This window comes from Haliaeetus albicilla, chromosome 2 (genome assembly GCF_947461875.1).
Source record: "Haliaeetus albicilla chromosome 2, bHalAlb1.1, whole genome shotgun sequence".
NCBI classification, from domain to species: Eukaryota; Metazoa; Chordata; class Aves; order Accipitriformes; family Accipitridae; genus Haliaeetus; species Haliaeetus albicilla.
The window spans coordinates 53109118-53133859 of NC_091484.1; the positions used below are offsets into that span (position 1 = coordinate 53109118).

A 24742-nucleotide genomic window follows, 5' to 3' on the forward strand; every position below is an offset into this window, starting at 1 on the left:
GACCTGTTGGTAAATTCCAACTTAAACATCAGAGGGAAAGGAAATTGGGATGCTGCTGCTCCTACAGTGCAAAATTCTGTTCTCAATTACACTAGCAGGGCTGTATTGATATTGTGTCAATGTTGTATATCAATTATGCCATTGCCCACATGTGCTTTTAAACCATCATTTTAGTTATATTTCAGAATTACTTGTATTTCAAAAAATGCCGTTAGTGTCTTCATAGTTATGCCAAACCAACCTTGCAACTAGCTTAAATTCCCAGCGTGAAAAGCTCTGTTGACATCACAGGAATTATGCTAACAGAGAATTTTGTTCCAAATTTATAATTTGGTACACAAACAACATATTGTAAACAGATTTACTGCAGAATTACAGAGACTCATACTTAGAGTTAACTGGCAATCAAAGGTCTCCTGCATTTGGCTTTACACTACAGATTTGAGGTGTTTACTTGTGAAAATGCCCTTGCAGTCTCCCTGGGCCATACTGGCTTAAACCACCAGCAACCAAAAAAGATAATTCAGCACGGTGCCTCAGAAAGCACCCAGTATACATCAAAGTTTAACTCCCAGTCATACATATCTTAACGTTTAATTAAACAATGAGTGACAAAGTTTAAAGCTGCCGTTCCAAATTATTTTCCAGTTGCTGTGCCAGGCCACTCAGCTTCTTTCAGTGATCAGGGAGATGTAGCCCTTGCTTGCCACCTGATTTTCCCATGGTTCGCACTAAATTCGTGAGCTTTGGTGCCCAAGTACGACGCCACCACCAGCCCCAGGGGCAAGGATGGATTGAAAGGCGGCAACTGCAGGCAGGAGTAGTGACATGATCTGCATTAATGTATTACTAAGCTCCCCCAATTTTCAGTGTACTTGCTTTCAGAGCACTCCCTGTGGTTGGGAGAGGCTGTTATCACCACACTTAGGTTTGCCTCAACTGGTCAAAGCGTTAGCTCTGAAAGACAAAATCTCTGCACTACACCTGGGCTAAATATAGAGGGTAGGAAAAATGCAAAAGGTGGAGGAGCAATTTGGCCCTCAGGAGACAAAGCAGCTAAGAAGTTGGAAACTTTAGCCTTTGATGATCTCCTATGGCCTTGGCCTTATGCCTCCTACCACCAGGTTAGTGGTCCCTGTGGAGCTCCACACATCCAGAGAATATCTGCGTCCCCCTGCATGGTCCCCCTGAGTAGCAGAGTGACAATTACCAAGGCGGGAGCACAATTTGCCTCTAAGTGCTTTAGACAGAAGCAATGCATGTGAGAAAAAGAATGACTAGTAAAAAGTACAGGTTGACCTATTGCAGCATCCACTGCTGAACAGCAATTGGCACTAAGGGAACTCATCTGGCAAGGAGGCCTGTAATGAGGCAATATCCCACTGTCACCACTAAAGCATCGCTTTCCGAGAATCAAAGACAACAAGCATGACAATGCAGCAAAATGGCATAAAAGGGGAGAAAATAAGTGCAAATGCAACTGGAAAACTAATTTTGAACTGCTCCAAATGGTAAAAATTATTTGCTAAATCACATCCTCTCTACAGCTTGGAAATATAAATTTATTACTCGGCCATTTGCCAACTATAACTGGCAAAGAAAAAACAACCAAAAATCAATAGAAAGGAAAAAAGGCAAAAAATAAACAGCTTGGGAGCTGTGGAGTGTTCACAAGCAATGGAGACACACATGATTGCAGTTCTACCTCAGCAAAATCTCCCTTGCAGTTAGCAATGATCTGTGGGAGGCCAGCAGTCCATTAAACCCTCTTCGGCATCAGAAACACCTTGGCTAAAGTTTGTAGGGCATAAATCAGCTTACCTCATTCATCTGACTGACACACCAGATGCCCCCTGGTGATATTAAGCTTCATATTTTAACCTTATTTTCTTCTTTCATTCGGCTTCCTCTGAAGTTTTATTTGAGGCAATCTCTTCTTACAAGAATGTTAACATCGTTATTTTTTCCAGTGTAAAACATTGCTGTAACTACTGCAAATACATGAAGTATAAGCAAAAAAGCCAAAACAGACAGGCTTGTTCTTTCAAATATGAAGATTTTCTAACCATTTCTCTTTCAGAGCCACTTCCATTTTCCCCTTGTTCCTTCTCCCTGTCTGTCCATTACCTCAAATAAAATGAAAAGAACCTATGTAATTTTCTGCAATTTTTCTTCCTATCTGGGAGCTTACAGTTACTTTGATCTAAGCTTTCAAGAGACACAGACTCTCTTCAAGGAAAACTCTGAGAAACGTAAGTAGATGATCAAAGTATTTTTTGTTTTGTTTTGTCACAGAGACCTATGTGATGTGACAGTATCTTCAGAAATTCCCTGTAAGAATACAGCATTTGCCTTCAAGTATCTGCTCTCCCTGGCGTAAAAACCAAACAAACCACATCTAACCTTCCATGTCTAACAAAGCCTACTGCGATGCTTAGCTTACCAGTGCTAAAAGTTACGTGCTTATTGCCTGGAGTGCAATGAAAGCTCCTGCAAAGGCAGACCTATACTTTGCTCTTGTTTCTATACTGTGGCTTTGTAATGAACTATTGTGCCTGTGCTCTGCTTCCTACCTGGAGGATCTGAACCCACCCCTGGCCCCACACAGCTCATGGTGAGAGGAGCCGTGGTGCAGCCACCATGTTCCGCCTACACAGGGCCACTGGGCATCCTATCTGTCCATGGACCCACTGAAACATCGGTGGGATCAAGTACCCACAAGCACGGTGCTGTCTGGGTGGCTCTGGGGTTATGAGGTCAACTGTGTGTATCGAAGAAGCCCTGTACTCATATTAATGTATAACACTGTACAAAATAAAATGGAAGTTACATTTAAAATTAAAATACTGTGCAGTTATATATGCGTGGAGGACACCGCAGGGGAAGAAAATGCAAGGTATATCCATAATGAAAGACACTGTACACTTGTGCATGAGCAAAAAGGTCTATACTATGTAACAAAAATTGAATGTGACATAAATCCAACAGATTTATTCAACACTTATTTCTGAAAAATAAGGGCATTTTTTTTATTTTACATGTGATTTAACATGATCCTCAGAAATACCGTATTTCACATCAGGTCCTTTGTCCAAAATTTCCTTGGACAAAACAGAAAAAAAAATTTTGATATGAAAACATTTCCTTGGATCTTTAGACACTAAGATAAAAAATGCTGCAGACTTGTTCTTATCTGGCAGAAGCAGGCTTGTAGTAAATATAATATAAATAGTTGTGATAACAGTGCAGGATCAAATTCACAAATATTTAAATACCAGGATTCGAGTCTTCTCCCAGGGAAGCCAAAAAGATATTTAAAAAAGAACCCCAAACCAGAAAAAAGACCCACACTTAAATAAGTATAACAGAATATAAAAAATTTTCTCCTGGAACCTAAGCAATTGTAAAAACATGACAAAAGAAATGAAGTCCATTAAAAGCAAAAAGAAAAAAAAAGAACAGAAAGAGTAAGTGAATGAAAGAAAGGGCGAACTAATAAAAACAGTAAAGCAGGAAGCAGCCTTGTTATGAGCCCAGAGATATAACGAGAGACAGAAGGAGATTAGTAAAACCCTTTTAAGAGCTGTATTATTTCTTTCAGCATGTATTTAAACCCAGGTAAACTGTAGATGTGCTGACGACTGAGGATGGTAGAAATGTTCAGCGTCAGAACCGCAAGGTGCTAAGTGGCTCTCAGCAGCTTTTAGTCCTTGTCTGCCGTTAGCCTGCGATCCTCTTGTTTTAATTGTTCTTCTCACATTCATGTCAGGCTTGATATACGCCATATTCTGGTTTGATATGTGCTGTATCATGGTTCGATACATGTCATACCTTGGTTGTGTTGGGTTTAAGATGCGAGCCCCTGCATGGCATAATTGCTGAACTTATAAAGGGAGATTTTGAGGTGCATTTAGGCATTTTTTGGTTCTGGAGTAGCAGGGTCCAGAGGCTTAAATTGGAAGCCAGGCAGGGCTGTTCCTTCTCCAGGGGCTGTGCTGAGCACCATCCGTGAGCACACTTGAGCCGGGCTATCGGGATGGGCTGGCACACCTGAGCTCACTGTGGTGTTGGCGGCAGTGAAACCGTGGTGTTACAGGCTATTACAAACCTCAGAGAGATCACAGGGGCAAAGCCGGCAACCTCATCCTGCTCCTCTGATGCTGATGGCTGAGCTGGCGAGAGCTAAAGCATCTCCCCCACCACAGCCTGCTGTGTGGACACCCGAGCCCCATGCACAGGGCCAGGGCAAGAGCGGCGCACAGCAGTACTTTGAAGCTGCAGATCCCAGACTCCCCCACCACAGCCTTTCATGCAAGTTTCTGTGGATATATCCACGGCTTCAGATAAATGCAGGTTGAGGGCCACTTTCAAGATCCAGCCTGTCCCACTGTTCCTGTGGTTTCTACCGACACAAAGAGGCACCTTAGGTGGAGCTCCAGAGCGCTCTGGTGGTGGAAAGCCCCAACCCATTTGATGCCACAGTTTGAGACCAGTCTCTCGTTTACGTGGTCAGGAGAGGCTGGAAAGAGGCAGAGTCCAGCGCAGTTCACCAGCAGGTATCCCACACTCGGCTCTTCCAAGAACGATGGGGCGACCGTGCACCTGAGACATGGGTGACAACAGGCAGCCCCATGGAAGAAACACAACGGGGTCCCAAGGCTTCGTATGCTTCAAACGGTCAACAAGCCAGGTCTTCACCTCCCATTCCAGAAACACTCTGGGGGGGCTTGAGCTGCTCCTCTGCCTTTAGTACCTCCATGGCACTGAAGTGCTGCAAGAGGTGTTGTGCCAGACAGGCTGCCCTATTGCAGGTGCACTGTGTGCCTTACAGTGATGCTGAGACAGGTCCAGAACTACGGTCAGACCCTGCAAACAGCCGTGACTGCTGAATAATGCCACCAAACCCTGCAGAGCAATGCTGGGGTGTGTGAGGGGAAGATGAGGAAATTAAGCATGCAATAAATGTCTGTAGAATTAAATTGGACTACCTATAAACCACAGAGGAAAAAAAAAAATCACATTTCCTCTTAAAATACCATTATAAAAATAGAGCACTCCTGTCCTGTTGGCTTCGGGAGAGGGAGAGTGAACAGACTGGATCCAAGCTTTATTTTTCATCCTGACCTATTTTTGAGTTATATTCATGAAAAAAAAGTCTGCCTTTCTCTCCCCGCGCTTCTCTCTCCCATGGTTTTTTTTCTTACACTCCTATAACTCAAAAAAGGCCATGCTGATTTTTTTTAATCTGTTAAAAAATGTGCTCCCTGAGCTGAAACCAAATTTCAGCCCAGAGCAAATTTTTACGGCTGGGTTATAAATCCCTGAAAAACAGGATTCATAATGGAAGTGCTGACACAGCCTTAACTACTATATAGCAGTGTGAATGGCGCCACTATAATATCTATTAGAGATTCTTTAAAAAGTTTGCAAAATATTGTCTTGCCTTGCAGAGAAAAAGAAGCCAGAGTACTTAATGCCAACATAAACATGCTTTTAACCCATTATGTGCTAATTTGCAGAAAAAGCTATTAATTCTGAGTAGGCACACAGAGTGCAGCACCGACAGGAAATGTTCTTCTAAACTCCTGTTTGACTTGTAACATGGTTTTAATCACTTCCATGAAACACAAACGATGACTTCAAACTCTGAACGTTGCTCAGAACATGAGAAGGGTGATTACAACAGAGAGGAAAACGGGATTTTGTTGGCAAAAGGGCTGAAGCCAACAGGGAGAGAGCAACACCAAACGCTAAAAAATGGGACTCCATTCCCTGCCAATTTGGGGACGACTACTTCATTTGATTCATAGCATTTAATGCCAGTCATCAGCACGTCACTATTTTATCCATTGCAACACATACTGCAGGTCAAGTTCACTTTCCATCAGGCAATGGGCATGTTTTCTTCTTCCTTGAACCCAGTCAAGTGTTAGCACCTCACAAAGCCGGTTCTGCTAAAACAAGCTGTGCCTTGCTTTTACAGCCTGCAGTTTGTGTGTCTGAGACTAGTGTTAAACAAGCCCAGTTGATCTACCGTTCCTGGGGGGTCTGCTAGGCAGGGAAGGGGAGCACTGTCCCAAGACGAAAGAACAAAAAGAAATAAAAGATGTTGGCAGTGGTGCTTGGTCAGCAAAGTACATAAAAGGCTAACTTCAAAGCCCGCAAAAAAGTGAAAGAAATCAGTTCAGGAATGTATTTAGATTTTTTCTTCTTCTCTTCATGCAGGAGTTTGTCCTTTCTCCTGAGGTATGGGGGTGGGATCAGCTGTAAGCTGAATATTAGAGGGACATTCAGCAACTCAGGACAGTGCTTATGCACTGCATGCAGTGATGCTGGTTTTTTACGGCTTCCTGTCGTCATCAGTAAAAGAGATACTGTATTAGGTCCAGTGACTGCTAGACCCCATATGTGAGTTGACCCCACAGGTTTGGGAGGAAGGGCAATTTTCAGGAAAAAGTAATTTCTCCTGTGTTGCCATGTTTCTTGTGCACGTCTTCAGTTCTGCCTTTGCAGACTCTTGTGTGACTCCTGTTCCTTCTGTCACGGCTGCTCCCGCTGGTCCCCTCCACCCATGGCAGTGGTGGCTGGGGGCAGTGGGAGAAGCAGGAGGATGAGAAGTGGAAGGAGTGAGTTCCCCCCTCCATGTTTCTACAAGGACCTAACAAGCAATGGACACAGCAGGCTTTATGGTATGGGTGATTTCTATGATGCTCTTAAGAGGGAAGAAATATCAATTTACAATCAAAACAGCATGGCTAGTACTGCAACTCACTTCAGTGTGTGAGGATAGTGCCTGTGGGCACTATACACCAGACTCAGGTTTTTTGGACACTGATGTAAATCTTGCCAGGCTCCCTTGTATGAGAAAGGAGCATCCACTGCTATATTCTCAGTTAACGATTTCATGGGCTTCTCTGTAAAACAACTCCATATTTTTCCCATAGTGAGATTATCTTGTGAAAAACAAAGCCAAGATCACAGAATCATCCTGATGATGATCATCATAGCATGAAGTGACTTAGGCCCTACCTGAGGAAGTAAGTTACCTTTCAAGAGGGTAAACAGTGTTGTGAACAGCCCTGGCAATACAGAGCTAAGAAATGCTGGAGAAGAAACTCATTTCCTCTCACACTGGAGCTGCTGATATTTCAGCAATTTTCCCCCACTCCACACAGGGGTGAGCTTTGACTGTTCAAGGCGACATACCAGAATAGCCAATACTCTAGTAAATTCCCAGATGAGGAAGACCAAATTTCACATCCCTCTTCTCATTATGAAAGCTAGAACAGGTCCAAGAGAAGTAAACAAGAGACACCCAGCATATCTACTGTGTCCAGTGCTGACACGCACCACTTTGACACGTGTCTCTTGTCTGCACCAGAAAGAAGCAGTAACCTGAATTATTGTCTCCTGTAACCCTGGAGAGTGTCTCAGTCCAGAGAAATTGATAGAACGGCTGGACCTGCCTGGCTTCAGCTTTGGCCTTAAGTTCCTTGGGGGAAGCTCCTACCAAAAATTTTGACAGTCAATATTTTCCAGTGAAATGGTTTTCTGTTGGAGGATTCCTGACCACCGCTAGGTTTAAATTTGCCCCTCTCAAGCAGGCAGGCAGTTACAGACTCTGAGTACCTTTGAAGACCAACCAACTTTATGGAGCTGCTGGAATGCCTGGCATTTGCATTTTAAAACTTTCATGTAAGCAAGCTATTTGAGCCAGATGACAAGTAAGCACCAGTCCTGGAATCCAAAAATCTTGACTTTGTTCCCAAATTATAAGGACATGTAGCTTCTTCTAAACAGCCAAAGTCTTGTGCCTTTCACAAGCTTCTCAGACCTACCAGCTGGGTCGCTCGGATACAATTTTCTGCTTTTATGCCACTCATATGGTTTTGAATCAATAAAACTGGTGACTGTTTTGATTTCACAGTGTTCTCAGTAATGGAGACTACCTATGAGAATAACTACTTGCAGGATTCAGTCCTTTAAAGCTGTAACAAAATCCTTTTCATTTTTTAAGTACCTTCTTTCACTTCCTGCTTCTGGTCTTGATTTTCCGTCTCCAAGTCATCCTGTGCTTTTGGCTCCACCATCTCTTCATCATCTTCATCCTCTAAAAAAAAGGAAGAAAAAGATTTGTGAGAGTCTCCTCTTCAAGGGGGATGGAAATTGTGTATGTTCTTTACAATTATAAACTGGTAGTAAACACAGGTAAAGCAAAGTGCACAATAAATGGAAATGTCTACATTTATACTCAGAGTGACACTCTCAGACGCTTCCCCCCAGACTGCAAGATAATCTGCTAACACAGGGCACCTGCCACTTGCGCTCCCTGTGGCAACTTCCCATCTCAGATGTCGGCTGAATATCTCCCTGACCTCGGAGATGACTTCTTGGATGGTATAAGAACAGATGCAAACATGTTTCAGCCTGGCAGCTATTCTACGGTTGGGACACCTGCTATCCAGGCACCTCATTTCCAATTCAATTCTCACCAGATTAATTTGTCTTTTGACCTACAGGAAGGGGTTAAATAGAAATCTGACCTCAGGTCAGATGCCACTAGCAAGCAAACAAGCATGGTACAGTTCTGAAAAGTCATCACCATCAACTGGGGGAACATGGCAACCAGTAGTGGCATTTGGAGCTTAAGAACCATTCTTGCATTAATACAAATTTAATGAACACTAAAATTTGACACATGTCAGTTACTACTGCCAGATGTTTTAATGACCTTTCCTGACCTATGCAAATGCCTCTCCCCCTTCCCCTCTCTTCCCACATTCACATGTTCTCATTTTATTCAGGAAGGCAAACCATTCATTCCTTTCCTTGATGTCCGTCTGAACTTACAAGGGTTCCGATTGTCCAGACCAAAACATAATACAGCAGAGCTGGAGAGACAGTGATGCACCAAAATGGCTCAAAGCCTACCTAACCCTCATTACTTCTTCCCAGCTACAGCAACATGATTCATTCTCTAGTGCCCAGGGCCGGCACCCAACCCACTCACACTCATGAGAGGGTACGGATGCTCAGCCTTCTGGATTCAGTGAACTACAAAGACTGAAAATAGACCTGGTCCTAAAAGAGTGAGTTACAGTAATTAACAGTTAGGATGAGCAAATCTGTGGGCTACGGAGGAATTATTCTGGAGTGATTCTGGAGCTTGATGTACCATCAAGGCATAGCAAGCACCACTGGTGTCCTGGGTCAGTCCGTCGCATGAGAGAATGCATGTTGTCCCAGACCCAGGGCATTCGGCCATCAGCAAAACCGCTGCAGTTCCTTCAGGGCATTCTGAGCAATCTGCCTGTCACCACACAGTTTCTTGTTACATGGTGCTTCTCCAGGCACACTCCCTGATTTAACACTGCCGCCTTAACACGGCCTGGAAGCGGGCAGGAGGCAACATGTCATGCTTCTCCAACTCCTCAGCTACTGGCACCTTCTCCTGCAAAGGTTGGCTGCAATCAGTCCTGGCTTCCTGGGGAGATGTTGGTGCTGACAGGTTGCATTCAGCTAACAGTAACATGCAGCTGTATTTTGTTTTCAGTAATGTAATAGGCACCATACTATTCCCACCATGTTGCCTACCCTAGGACTTCTCCCCCCAGAAGCCCACAGAGCGCAGGTTGCTAGCTGACATCTTGGCTGGAGAGCATGGCTTAGCCACGTACCGTAAGGAAGTGTCTCAGCATGGGCAGATATGCTTTTCCCTCTTGGGAAAACGAGGAAATCTTGGCATAAGATCTGCCATCGCTCCCCCTACTGCTAGCAACTGCAGCAAGGAGAAGAGGAAAGCTCAGCTCCCCAGCCATCAGGGAGGAGGGATAACCATGTGCTCCCCAGGCTGGGAAGGGAGGAGGAATCCAGTATGGATGGGGAGGCATTTCCAGAATTAAAAGCACTGCTAATAAATGCCACCCCTTTATCAGGGATTTTTCAGACCACGAAGCTTGGAGTGGGGAAAAGGCAGGGTATTCACGATGCCTCCTTTTGATGCCTCACTTGACAATTATGTTTCCCTAGGTACTCTATATAGAAGGGCCATAGAGAAGAGCTTTTAGAGAGCAAGCCAGGGCGTTTCAGTTTGGCAGGGTAAATACATTGCTGTGTCCACTGGCTGAAAGACAGATAACATCTGACGCAGTCAGCAGAGAAAAGCTCTCCTGCTGTACACACACAGGAGGGGTAAGAAAAGGTCCTTCTGCCACCAGTCTGCGGCACTAGCGGAGACGGGGATGTATGAAGGAGAGAGGCACGCCCAGTTTCAAAGAACTGATGAGAAGTGTGAGAAGAGAGAGGAGTGACGGGCGCAGCAGGGAGTGAATACTCTGCTAACCTCAGGTACATATGCACACACAGATAGGATCGCAATGGTGTACAGATATATGCACACAGACACGCTTATGGTAGATACCTAATGAAGCCAGCTCCCACAAGAGTTTTGTGAGTCTTGCATTACAAGTTTTCGTTCCCTAGAGCACCAGCTCTTGGAGCCAGCTGTTTACATATGGATTTCAGCTTCCATTTTTAACCTGTTTCCAACCTGTCAGCTTGTGCAGGGAAGTTTCAGAAAGGGAAGGCTTTGAGAAAACTTGCAGGCAGCAAACAAAAAATAAACCAATACTTAATTAAAAATCTTGGGATTTTTAAGGCAGCATGCTATGCTTTCTAATGCCTCACTTGTAATTTGGTAATGGATAGGGATGATGTAGCAAATGTAGAATTTGAGATTTAGTAGTGGGTTTTCAGACTGAAGTGAAGCAAATTTATCCCTGTCCCCTAGAAGTCCTCGATCCCACTGATTTTGGGTGTCAAATTGTTTGCCTGCTTATAGCCCATTCCTGCTTCTAAAGCAGAGTAGGAATGAATGGCTGAGGCGCAGCTGGAGCAGGGGGATGTATTGATACTTCAGCACCTATTAAGGTAGATCTTCTTCACTTCCCTTCCTTCCTCTTCTGGGAACAATCAAAAACAAGTTTCCTTAGATTTCTCTAGTTTTAATTGCAGCAGGAAAAATAAGTAAAGGTTATTACAACACATGCCATGCCTTTTTCCAAGGGCACAAACATGAATAAATTAGTTTTACTGAGAAGGCGCTGCAAGAGCTTTTAGCAGATAAGACACAGTTGAGATGTCCTTATTTATTTACAGAGAAATGTATACACATACACAGAAAAACTCAGCTAAAAGAATGATAGGATTGTGACCCAAATGCTAAAATGTTAGCAAATGCCAGAATTTGGATTGCCTGGGCACGATTAGCTCCTTCCCCCTCCCCATGTGTAGGGAATGATGACATCATTCTGGAATTTCCTCCCTCTTGAGTGCTTGGCCTCATTTTCTGGGTGCTCAACAAGAGACACCTGGGGCCTGAAATGCAGAAGTGCTGAGAGTGGAGAAAGTGCTAGGGAAACGCTATGCATGCGAAAGCTCCCACATCTCTCTTTTTCAGCTTTCACTGAAAGTTATTCTGATGTTTTTGTCCTGTCTTCCCCCAGTGCTTCAGTGCTTTTGCATGATGGCAATAATACTGGGAAGATAATAGTATTCTCAGCCTGCACAGATGTGTTGCAGAGATACGTTCATCAGGATTTGGGGCATATTAAGATGCTGTCACGGGAGCAACAGGGAAACAAAAGCTTGGAAGGGGATTAATCTTTTCTGTGTTCAGTGTAACACTTAGACCACGTGCATTAACACAAGATCTGAGGCCAGAGCACCGAATGGAAGAAGATAAAAACCAGAATGGTTAAAAAACTGCCTCCCCATTGACTGACTGAAACAAGAATCCGTTACGGAAAAAAAACCCTATATGTTATCATGCAATTAAAACTGTATCATCATACATATTAAAAAGGGCTAATTAAGGACGCCCAGGAAACCTGCATTCTGGAATAGCCAATGTTGCTTGGCTTTGCATCCTGAATGTTTATTTGCTTTTTTTGTGTTTTTTGCTATTGCACACTATTTAATGTCAATGTATGCATACTTACACATTTTCATAGCACATACATTTGCTGTTGTGCCTAAGTATGGTTATGCATTTGTACATTTGACTGTGCACATACACATCCATTACAGAATAATGGGAAGTGCTTTGGCATTAATTTTCCTGTGTTTTACTTGAGTGTGAAAAAGATAACATTTATGGTACATCTACTGGAGAATCTGTGAGTGTCTACAGGGTTATTTGTTTCCACATGTGCCTGCTCAGATTGGATGTGCCATTGCAGTAATCGTCCAGGGAGATGAAGACAATCCTGTAGTTTCTGAACACAGATAGCCTTTCCCTATTTAAGAGCATATCTGACATTGGGAAGTTTAAAGAAGTAACTTTTTAACTGCTTACATCACAGATGTAGGAGTCTTCTAGTCACATTTGGCAAACACAGAGTTGTTACTAACACCAGTAGTGTTACACCCTGTTCAGAAGATCTAAATCAGAACCCAAATGTCTATTAAAGGAACCACATGAAAAAGAGCTAGTAATGAAGAAGTGTATAGCTGCTGTGTAACACTTCTCCTTTGTAGATCTCAAAGGACTTTGCAAAGAGGCCAGTTTTGTTATGCCCATTTACCACGCAGAAGCTCACAGATAGACCCACTCACTGTAGATCACTCGGTAGACCAGCAGCTGAGTGAAGAATAGAGGGTTGGCTTCAGAGTTTCAGCCTAGAGTCCTTCCCACTAAGGCGACCCTGCCTTTTACCGTAAACAAACAATTCCTCAATGGAAATGATCATTAAATGCTTAGGTTAAAGATGTTTGTCTGCTGAAGCTGGTGGAGCCTTATGTGGGATTAATATAGACTGACATAGCAGGACCAAATACCGTTTCTTCTTAACTCAAAGCTTGATGACTCTCCAGGCTCTGGGAGGTGGCCAATCAGTCCTAACAGTGCTTTGTTTAACATGATGAAGTAAAAGCAGAGCAATTTTTCTCAGCTTGTACTTAGCTTTGAACACTCCTGCTTCTGTTCCAGACCAGAAGTGGTCTTGTCTGTCTAAAAACTTGCCTGTTTTTTCCAACTATAGAAGCTGCTCTAATAAAAAAGTATGACTTCTTCCTACAAACCTGGTTTTGTTTAATCTCTGTGTAAACTACTAATTTTCGAGTGTTGCTCAACTACTAGCTCCAATGAGCCTGCTCTATGCCTGGCCTTTGCCTTAGCCTCCATGAGGATAGATCACCACTTTGCAATCGCAGTAAATGGAGGGGAAAGCCCTGTAAATACATGGCTAACTCCCTGGCACCTGCAGAAGAAATGCCCAGATGTGTTGAACTGGATCAAATGTTCACAGAGAGCACAGATGATCTCAGAAAGTCAGACCCTGCATTTCTACAGAGCTGAACTATTTATTACCTACTTGAACTTTGCAGGGTTTTAAATCACTGTATTTATTTTTACAGCATATAAAAACATACCGGGCACATTCAGGACAAACTAGGATACAATAATTACATCTGAGAGGACTGCACATGACACTGGCTTAGGGTTTTAATTCTTGAGATGAATACTGTTTTGCTTGGGTCAACATTTTCTTTGTTGGTTGTCTGAGTTTTGGATTGTCAGTTTTAGGCAGTTAGCACTGGTACTGCTCAAATAGTTTACTAAATAGCTAATGGGGGGGGGTTATGTAATTATAGGCCTCTGCTCTGCTAATATATGTACCACCAGTTAAACAGCAGGCAGCATGTTGTGTATTTTTCTTGGGTGGAGGATTTACACCTCCTCAGACCTGCACCTCTGAGACTAGCTAAGAAGTTGCAGCTTCTGTGTATTGTTTTTAGTATTGACAGCTATACTGAGTTAGACCAAGAGCTCTGTTTTTAATTCTGGGTAGGTACAAACAATCCCTTTATTAAAGACATATCTTTAAAATAGCAATTTAATTAGCATCACAATTATATATTTTATTGCCTGAATCACTGATATATGAGAAGCCAGTGGGTTATTATATGGGGTTTTATATCAGCATCAACATTCCTTCAGTGCATGAGAAGGATCAGCCGTGCATATGACACATTCAGTAAAATCAAGTGTCTTCACCAGAAGCAGACTTGATATATGCAACTATGAAATACCAGAAATTGTTGTATCACTTTTATATTTACAACTGTTCAAATTAATTTTGATGTTTCTGTTAGGAAAGAATTACAAACTAAGCAAGGACAAATGCACTGTGTTTATATTGACATAAGCCTGAATCAAACAAGTTGAATATTGTTGGCATTATCCTAGGAAGGAGTTAAAACACTCTTTCCTTTTTGAATATGTTCTTTCCATCACTAGCAAAATATGCAGCAAGCAAGGGAACACATATTTTTTCAAATAGGACTGCTTGACATTTCACATTTTTGAAAATCTATGATTCGCAATCTGGCTGAATGACCTATTTTTCATATAATGTAATTTTTTGAAATATGTCCAACTTTTCACTTTCATCTTTTGACTGCCCTTTGAAGCAAGAAGAGAATTAATTCATCTGTGGATTTTGTTTGCAGAGTGGGATGTGAGACTGGACGTACACTGGGCACATGTTAGTCATCCCAGATGGAAATATTCTTGCATGCAGGCTCTTCTTGGCCATAGGCAGCTGCCTCCTAAAATGTATTTCAGTTAGCCAGAGCAGGGAAGACTACTCAGTGCTGAATACTGAAAAAAACTCAGAGGTGAACAGATATTGGCCTAAGCTCTGTGCAACAGGCAACAAAATTCAGATGAGAATTTCATGTGAGCCTGAGCTTGCAAGCATATCTGCATGCAAGAAGCATATGCCTGCAAGGTACCTCTGCCCCCTACCCAGAAGGATACTTAAATGTGCATTGCAGGAACATTAAAAAGCTCCAGGTCATCCTTCTAGAGTTCCCCATCCCTGATACGGCACACTCCCAACACATCATCTGTCCTTATGAAGAAGTACAGAGAAGTCATGCTTTCTAATGGCCATCAGATGAAAACAGAACATTAGGAAAAACAAGGGTAAAATTGGATGAATGAATGTCTGGAACTATCTTATGGCCATAGCACCTAAAAGACTTGAACAGAAGCATGTGACATTCCTCCTTCACTTTCTACCTGTACGTTTTTTAATCATCTGAAGAAAATGGTCTGTCTGTATATTCTTTGACTGCAGTTCTGCAAGAGCAAGAATAAATCACAGCAGTACAAGAGCAGACTGCCTAGCATCTTCAAACTCCCTTGATTTTTTGTTATTTTGAAGTGCTGTGGTACACTTGTAGAAGACAGGCTTCACATATTGATAAAATACAGGCTGTATGAGTCACATTACTTTTACCAGACTCAGGTGTATTGACTGAATCTTTTTGAAGAAAATATTGTTTTAAAAATTAATCATAAAAGAATATAATGTTTGACACATATATCACTTTAATCCAGAAGATTGCAGGGCACTTTTCCCTGGAATTAACATATTTAGCCTAACATCTTCCACAGCAAATAGACTAGTAATAATACACCAGTTTTAAAAGTGCGGGACTAAGAGAAAAAGCCCTAAGTTTTCTTGTTTCTTGCAAAATGAAGTACTACTTGCATATTTCTGCCACATCTAAGAAGGGTTTTCTGATCCCATCCCTTGTTTGCAATGCAAATCTCTGCAGAGCTTCACCCCTCATCCCATAAGGAGCAGGTGGTATTGCCAGACATTATGACCAGATCCCTAGAGTCCTCCTCTCGGGCTTCAGCTGTCCTTGTACCGGTGCAATGAAGGAAATAAATACATATTTCACCTTAAAAACAAACACTGTAGCCTGGCTGACTGAGAGGAGTCATTTAGTTCAGAAAATTTGTTTTGCCTACAGCATAGGCTGTGCCTGTACTATTGCCACTTAAAAATTTGTCCTGAAATTTACTACACTTCCCTCTTAAAACAAGCACCCTGTAAGTAATTTTTTACTCAACATTTCTTTTTAAAGCTCTCCTTAACAATTACCGCATTCAATTACTCCTGGTCGGGGGATTCTCAGGACTCCTGGTATATGATTTCTCATAACCATCTCCTAATCTAGGGTTTCACCACTCAGCTGCAGTCCCTTTTCCTCTTCCTGACTTGTGTTTGCAGTCAGACTTCTTTTTGGTACATTATGAAGACATCTTATTTTTCCATCCTGTGACAAATGATAGACTATCACATCCAAATGGCAAGAAAATGTCACAGAAAAATTTGTTTTACTATAGCATTTCACTAAGCTCCATATGAAACTATCCAAATCTCTTCACAGCCCTGATTGCAAACCTTTGCACTGGTTCAAGTGTTAGAATCAGTGCTTCAGAATATAATAATTTCTCTACCAATTAAAATGGAAAGCTGCCTCCGATTCTTCAGGGAAGCATTTCTCTAACTCAAGAAACTGATTTTCCAGTTACTTGGCCTGAGCACAGTTTTCAGTTGTGGTGAGAGTCTCAGAATTCAAAGTGTCCCTCAGTTTTAGTTTCTGGTCAGTCTAGACCAGACATGGATTCTTCTTTCCTCTTTTGGACTGTTGCAACATCACACTGGTTGAAAGCATTATGCAGTCCCCAGAGAACTAAAGTGCAGAGTACCCCACTGGAGTCATCATCTCTTCTAGCCGATTCCCTTTTCTCCTCTTCCTCCCTCCCAAAAGCTCATGTTCAGTTCTATTGTGCTTGAGAATATTCCAGTTGGAAGATGTAACACAAAAAGAAAAGCAAAGAAGTTTCCTTTTCTTGGCCATGGTTGGGCCTTCCAATAAAAATGCCAACATGAAATAATGATTGAACAGCAGAAGCCTTACTGCAGTATTTACAGACCTCTAGCTCCGAAACCAAATAGCATAAATTTAAAATATCCTGCTACAGTATAACCGTGGTAGTGTTATCCTTGAGGAAGAAAGCGACGGAGACCCTTCGTTTCTGTGGATGAAGAAGGGGTTGCTAAACCATGCAGGTTTTCACAACCTCTGAAACCTGTAAGGATTTCTTCCTGCTGTGCTGCTGGAAGAAATCACATCGTGCCAGCAGTGTGAAATGACTCCTGCCCTGGGAAAGGGCACCGAGACGCGTGGCAGGCTTTGTGGATTGGGCCTGCTCAAGTCATTTTCAAACACTCAGATCATGTAATAGTGTTAAATCACAAAAGCCCAAGTATGTTAATGAAAACCAGTCCCCACAACCTATGGAACTAGGAGCAATTGTAAAACAAAAGCTGCTTTCATATTAAACACACACACACAGACATTCACACAGATGATGTATCTGGCATATACACAGTGCCTGATTTGGAGGTCAATCACAGAAGACGGTTGCCTTAGCTGGGCACGAGCTACTTAAAACCTTAAGTATAATGTAGACCAAGCCAATTCTGTGTGACTTTTACTGCTGACATATAGGGGCTAGGACTTCACTCGTAGACTCATTTATTCCAAGTGCCAATGACTTTATACTCCCCAGGCCACCTCTCCTATTTTCCACCATGCTTTTGCTTGAGCAAGATTACAAAATCTTGCTATTGTGGAAGAAATTAATTCTCCACTTCCATACTGTGTCTCCTTCTGTGAAGCCACACTAATGTGCTTTAGGTCAAATTCTCCAGCCCTGATTCTGGCCTTAACTTCTCCTGCAGGCATTAGCATGAGTTCTGGCCTTTCAGAGTTTCTCCTTTATTTTTTGGATATGAAATAACATTTCAGTCCAAGGCCCTGAAATTAGCCGTATGGCCACATAGTTGTTTGCATGACCATGGTTTAACTTTTAACTCCATCTTTTCCACGAATCTCTCTCTCTCTTTGTTCTATGACACTTTATGAATAAAAATCAATGCTTAAGATGTAGCATATGCTTTTGTAACTGAAATATCTGACAGCATAAATCTCTACATTTATACACAAACCTCAACAGAGGGAAACGGAGACAAGAATGCTGATGTATTACAAGGATAATTGGAAAAAACAACTATATTCATAAACAATTACCACAGCAAATACACAAAGACTCCCTCTGTTTGTCTCCCTGACACACACATGCATACACTTTGCTCAGCGCTTTAAAAATAACCATTAGTCATATGGCAAATGCATTTTACATGAGCAAAGGTTCATTTCAACATTTGTCTTTAAAAAGGCAGACAAAAAATTGTTTTATTAAAAAATTAAACTACAGAAGAATAGCTGGATCATGTCCCTATGAGTGTGTGCTTATTACTTATATGGGCACTGAACAGACCCCACTTAATTCTGTTTCCCACTGACGCCAGTTCACCTTAGTCACTGGTGTCAGCCCCGATTTGCATCAGCGTGTGCGAAAAAGGAATTCCCTCTGACAGTTTTGAACTTGCCATATTTTAATTTCAGTGCTTTTGTCCTACCACGCTGGGAGAGTAGAGGCTTCCTCTTCCAGTGTCTCAGTTTCGGGGGTATCAAGGTGAGCAAAACCTTTTGGCGGCGGGGAAACCAAGGCACAAGCACATCAGCTGCTCGCCCAAACTCACTCCTGAGATAGCTGCAGACGATGGAATAAAACCCCGGTCTCCTGATTCCGAGGCTGATACTTCAGCCGCTGCCTCCCCCAGGGCATGTGATCAGGGCTCAGCCTTCGTTATGTCAAACCAGCTGTCAAAAAACACAAGCCGGTTTCCCCCAGCAGCTTGTTGCAACCTGCCCGGCGAGCGCCCAGCTCCGGGCGCTGCTGTCCCCACTGCTGGGAGCCCCCCTGCCCCCCGCCCCCCGCCCTGACCCTCGCCTTCCCCTCCCTGCCTCCGCAGCCGCTGCGCCCCGCTGCCCCTCGCCTCCGCTCCCGCTGTTCCCACCCCAGTTCTGCTGGGGGTCACGCTACGAAGTCTCCCCCCCCTCCCCAGGAAGGCCTCTTCCTTCCTCCTGGCCCCTCTCCAGCCTCCCTGGCATCGGTCTTCCTGAGGCAGATATCAAAAATCCCCTACTTGCAATCCGGGGGTTTGTGCACGCCGAGAGCCATACCCACCTGCAGATACCTGTTAGACACGGAAATGCCCTCTGATTTGGATTCTCAGATGAACACTTCAAGGTCTTCCTGAGAACTTGGGTTGTAAGACACTAATTAAAAAAAAACTAAAAACCAGCCCCTGCCCCACCAAGTTCCCAATTGCTATGGTTAAAACCCAGCTTCTCCGCTGCAGCTTGGAGGATCAGGTATGTTTTTCTGTGCTTAAGCTCAACAGACTTCAGCAGCTTCAGATGTCTAAACAGGCATACTGCATCTGCAGTTGGCGTACATGGGAAGATTAAACTGCACCACAACCGCTCACTGGAATATCCTTCCCTTTTCCGACTTCACAGTTCAGATTCATCAGGAAAACCATTTCTGTGGCTACTTTACATCTGTCACACTTTGGAAAATGGATGCTTTGAAGCACTGTACAATAGGCTGCCTGTAAAACAAAATCCTCCTTTTTCTCCTGAAACACTGTAAAGACCCTCCCCTCAGCCAGCTTTCGGGAGCTCTCAGCTACAGACAGGGGCATTAAGTCAGAAGAACCACATGAAACTGGAGAGAAAATAAACTGGCTTATGCTGCCTCATAGTCCTTCACTTGAAGAAGCATCTTTACACGGACCTTTTTTTTTTTTACAGGAAAAGAAAAGAAAGAAGTTGCTGGCTTCAGCCCCTACATCTCCTTTTGGTTACAACACAGCTCACAGCTGCAAAGTTTACACGTGTTAACTTGGGATGCCACAAGCCAGCCAGCAATGAGGTTGTCATCCTGATCTAAGGAAACACAATGTGCATACATGCCAATGATTTTACTGCAAGTGAAGCGTTTTGCTGAGATAATTCAAAGCATACTATATTTCATCAGTTGACTATTCCATCTACAGCCGATCACAAAAGCCAGCAACACTGGAGCCATATTCCATCAAAAAGGTGCAGCTCCGTAAAAGCTTAGTCTTTTGCAAAATGGTACCACTTTCCTTGTGGAAGGGGTGGGGGGATATTAAAGAAAGCAAGATGAAGAGACAGTTCTGGCAATATCAAAATGGCTTGTTTTCACATTTTCTGAATGGATTTGGGGGGGCTTTCCATTAAAAAGTACTTCTTATATTTTTTACTTTTAGACTATTTTAAAATATGAGATGAAGCAAATCAAAATGAAAAGATTTTGGTTTTGTTAAAACATACATGTGTTGAGTGACCAGACAGGAAAATAAGACAAAATTTTACTTCAGGTGGCATTTCAGTACATTAGAATCTTCTTTCAACCTGGAACAAAATTATATTTTGAAATTTGAAATTTCACAGCACTGCATGAAGAAGGGATTCCTTCTGGGCCTGACTTTAATGCTGTCACTGCCTAAGGGATTCAGCCTTAGTTGAGTGGGGATTTTAAATTCTGATATTAAAGCAACACAGAAGCACACACTAGGTTGGGGATAAGGATGTCTTTCATCACAGTAATGACAAGATCTCTTTTCCCGTGATCTGAGATTCCCTCTCCTACAACTTCAGGTTAATAGTGTCTTTTAGGCGGGACAAACTTAAAGTCATGCTTCCAGTGCTGAGTGCCTGAAGGCAAATTTCACATTTATGTCCTGAGAACAAGATAACAGACACCAGGGACAAATCTACTAAGTGCACATTTGAAACACAGCCCAGTACACCAGACAGTGCCAATATTTGGAGGAAATATGCAAATGGGCATTTACCACTTTTGAGGCCTGATCCTGACTTTTTTTTTGCATGCAGAACTCCAAATGAATGTGACAAAAGCATTATGAAGCCAGCAAAGTACTACCAAGCTGTCTTGATGGCCCTTGCATGGAGAAAGAACTGCCCAAGCAAGTCTGACAAGCCTCTCCGAAACCATTGTCTTAGTCGCCTGTACTGTTATATAGTTGGATAAAAAAAGGAAAAATCACCGAAACAGAGGTGTTTGCTTTGGGGGTAAGCACTGGGGGTAGTGCTAAATTCAGCAGCCGCAGCAGAACAAATAGAAACTGTGAGCTTTCCACCACATTAATGAAACTTCATTCAAAAGGTGGAGTGTAATGTTCTTCAAGATGGATAATTCACATAACTTGTGTGATTCAAACACTCATGTCTCCACACCGGCTCCACACCACCTCAGGATTTATGTTTTATTTCAGTTTTCATCGGATTGCTCATGAATGACCAACGACAAAAGAGCATGTGTGCATTTTTCTTTTTCACAGGTCCCTGTTAATGAGGACTCTGTTGCATTAAGACAGTCAAGATTGTCTCTGGCAAAATGTGTTGAACCAAGGTGTTTGTGCCTGCATAAAATTAAGCCACAAGTAGAGCACTTATTTCTGACAGCAGATTTATAATAGGAAAATCCCAGCAGGAATGAAGAGTTAGAAACCCCCGTTGTAGGCTTTTTCATAAACTTCACCTTGATTTAGTATCTCAAACAAGTAGCAGGAAAGGCTAACAGCAGAGGTAATCCTATCATCTTTTCTCCAACAGCACCATTCCATCTTTTTGACTTCCTCATGCTGTTAACACGAATTCAAATCATCTGTGTTTAAACTTAAATGCAGTGATTGACAGATCTTTGTAGTCTCAGTCCATACTGAAGATTATTCTAGATACCCATCAGTTATTACTACAAGCCCTGTCTGATATCCAATACCTACAGGGAAAATTGTTTTTAACGGTGTAATGTCTGATCTATTTTGAAAGCTATTTTAAAATAAGAAACTAACGATAACCAGGTGGCTAAAATCCAGACAGGTTTTTTTATGGGTTGATATTTGGGGGGAGAAGGTGGAAGATAACAGCAGAACTCTTGTTATACTGCAGTAACAACCATGATTCAGAGCAAAACACGGACAAAAAAGAAGCATTTTGCTTTGATTCCATGACATCGATTTCTGTAAAATCACCTATTCCAGTAACATAGGATACAGGAAAGTTTAGGGGTTTGCTCCTGGCTCTTAGTAGAGACTCATGACAGTATACGCTGCTATGAAGTAATTGCTTGCTTTCATGAACACAAGTCACTTCAAAGCTCAGTTGCTATGCTAGAAAACGGGGATGCTAGAAGAGACCTCTGTGTGTACTACATCTCTTACTGTGGACACAAATGAAAAATGAAATAGTCAATGCAGTGGTCAGACCATCCACTGTGCTGAAGGGCCAGTAGTGCATAAAGGGAGAAGGATGTCCTCTTTGATTAATACCCCCTGAGCTCAGCTCTGCCAACCCCACTGCTATGGTGCAGCTATGGCCTTGCTGCTCCTGATTACACCATTACAGAATAGGCTGGCATTAGGCACGAGAAGATCACCCAGTTGGGTAGCAAAGCACGCCAGTCAATGGCCCTGCACTCACGGGGACGAAAGTGGAAGCACTGCCCTCTCACATGAGCAGCCCAGCGAAGGTGGAAGATGGAGGAGTAATAGCTGACCAATGCCAGCTGGCGCCCATCTTCAGTTCCCTGAGCTGATCACTTCACTCTGAGGCCAGCTCTTCCCTGAGCCTGCTCCATCCTTCCCCAGCACTCAGTTTTGCTGCTGAAAGATTTTGAATCAGTTCTGCCTGACGACCTCATGCTCTCAGTGCTTTCCCCCACAGCACTGAAATGTAATAGCAGGGAAAGAAGTACAAGAGAAGAAGCTTGGCACAAACAGCAGGCAGGACTTTGCCCTCAAACTCTACCACTTTTCAGAGCTCCTACTAACATGACTGGGATCACACCCAGATCTTTGTGAAACTTGATTAACTTTGTGCTCACAGTTAAATGAATCTGAAACTGTTAGACAAGGGCTTAACAGTGCTGCTCAGTTCAAGAAAGTCTTTCCTGGTTTTGTGATTGGGATATGAGGAGCGAGCACAGCTAGTGTGTTTTGGCTGTAAATCGTGGTAGGAAAAGAATAAACAAAACTGGGGAATGGAGCTTGTGTGTCTTGGGTTAGATGGGATGATTCGGGCTGCTGAATTCCTAGTGGCTTTTTCAATATTTAATTTATCCCTGGTTGTTACTCTGTGTGCTTAGCAATGAAAAAAGAAGTACAAAAGAGATGAAAATACTGACTTTATGAAGCCAAACTCAGCCCCCTAAAATCAAAGTCAGTAAAGGCATCAGTAGTTTGGCCAAATTGGAAAGTCACAAAGATGGTCAAATTCCATCAGCAGAATGACAGCTAAAAATAAACTCACATGGAAATGTGCATGGAAGTGCATTTTTTCACGCACTGGGCAAATAAAATCCGATCGGTTTTTGCATTCTCAGTATCACCCCATTGCATTACATGGGAGCCTGAAAGAAGACGGTGATTTAAATAAAAAGATCCTCCCCTGTTTGTCAAGTTGTCATTTTTCCATCTGCAAATAATGAAACATAAACTACTCTGAAAGGGAGAGAGATGGAAGGGAATGTATTCCATGGATCTGTGGAGAACCACATAGAAACATATACAGAAAAAGAAGCTGCAGCACGGAGCACTTCCTGACCTCCTTTTGGCTACAAGTCTAAAAGAAGTCTCCAAGGCAAGAAGCATGAAAGAGCTTAAACAAGAAACCCTTCAGAAGTACAGCTCTTTGCTGCATGAATACCACAACACAGGGAAAATCTGCTGTGTAGGAGTACAGTCCTCCCACTTGAAAAGAGCTGGTAATGCCATCATGTCACGGAAAGATTTTCTTCATGGCTTTTGTGCATTGAAGGCATTAGCAAAGTGGGAAAAGTGCGAGCTGACAATTGTGCAGAAAGAAGGGTTTCTTAATTACATTGTAAAGCATGTCTCATTTAAACATGCAGCAGATTTAATGTTAAAAATACATGTCTTCCCATATAAAAGGATGCAAAATCAGTGCAGTTTAACCTAGCAGATAGTGCGCTCCAGAGGTCTTTACAAATATTAAGGAGATTAAGTTTCCTCAACGGCACCTAAATATTACTACTACCCCAGCTCCCTCCTGTAGTGTTTGCTGCAGCAGTATTCACAGGCCCCCGTGTTACCTTCAGCTGGACCTTCATACAATTCAGTCCATGCCTCAGCATTTGGCCTAATGCTTTGTCTGTCCTGTCTGTTCATCATTTCCCACTTCACAAATCCCCAGTTCAGGATGTGTTGACCCTTTCCTATTTAGCCATGTCTGGATGTCTGCTCACATTTGCTGTGCCATGTGGCTTCAACCAGTTACATCCATCCCGCTTGTGGAGGTGAGACTTGAGCTCAGATCAGTGTCTTGCTGTGTTCCCACCCAACTGAGTTTCTCCACAGCTGGCTCCCAGTTGTGCCAGACTGCAAGTCAACAGTCAGGCAATACGGAGCACCAAGGCATTCAGCAGAGGCTCAAACTGTGAACCCTCATGACAACAGAAAGACATAACCCAAGTGTCAGAGCTGAGAATTGAAACCAGGGCTCTGTATTTTGATCTGATACCTTACACAAAAGGCTGTGTAGGTGACCAAATCAAAGTCTTTAGCACCAGGAATGCGAGTAAGATCTGCTGGGTTTTGAACCAGTACCACTGCCCGAAGACTACACCAGGATGATGGCAGCTTTCGTGTTAATGCAAAACTTCCTGGGTATGCTGAATATGAACATGCTTATTCATACTATTTCCTTTTGTTACATGTTGGTGAATAGCAGCCTTCATCTCTATGCATGTCATTTTTCTCGTTTCAACTGGTATATCAGTCGCCCTGCTGAGCCTGCCTAACACTGTAAGGACCAAAGAATATTCTATACAAATTAGTGACACAGACCACTTGTAGAGTACAAAATCCTTACATGAAATATATACCAGAGATACACT

General features: G+C 42.8%; 1 protein-coding gene across 7 annotated transcripts in view; it reads right to left on the reverse strand.

Annotated features, from left to right (window-relative positions):
• DYNC1I1 (dynein cytoplasmic 1 intermediate chain 1) overlaps positions 1 to 24742 on the reverse strand; it is a 199750-nt gene that overhangs the window by 81847 nt on the left and 93161 nt on the right. For all 7 annotated transcript variants that reach the window (XM_069774712.1, XM_069774727.1, XM_069774704.1 and 4 more), the window contains one exon: positions 8021 to 8110. In XM_069774712.1, coding sequence (XP_069630813.1) covers positions 8021 to 8110 — 90 coding nt within the window. The remainder of the gene's footprint in view (positions 1 to 8020; positions 8111 to 24742) is intronic.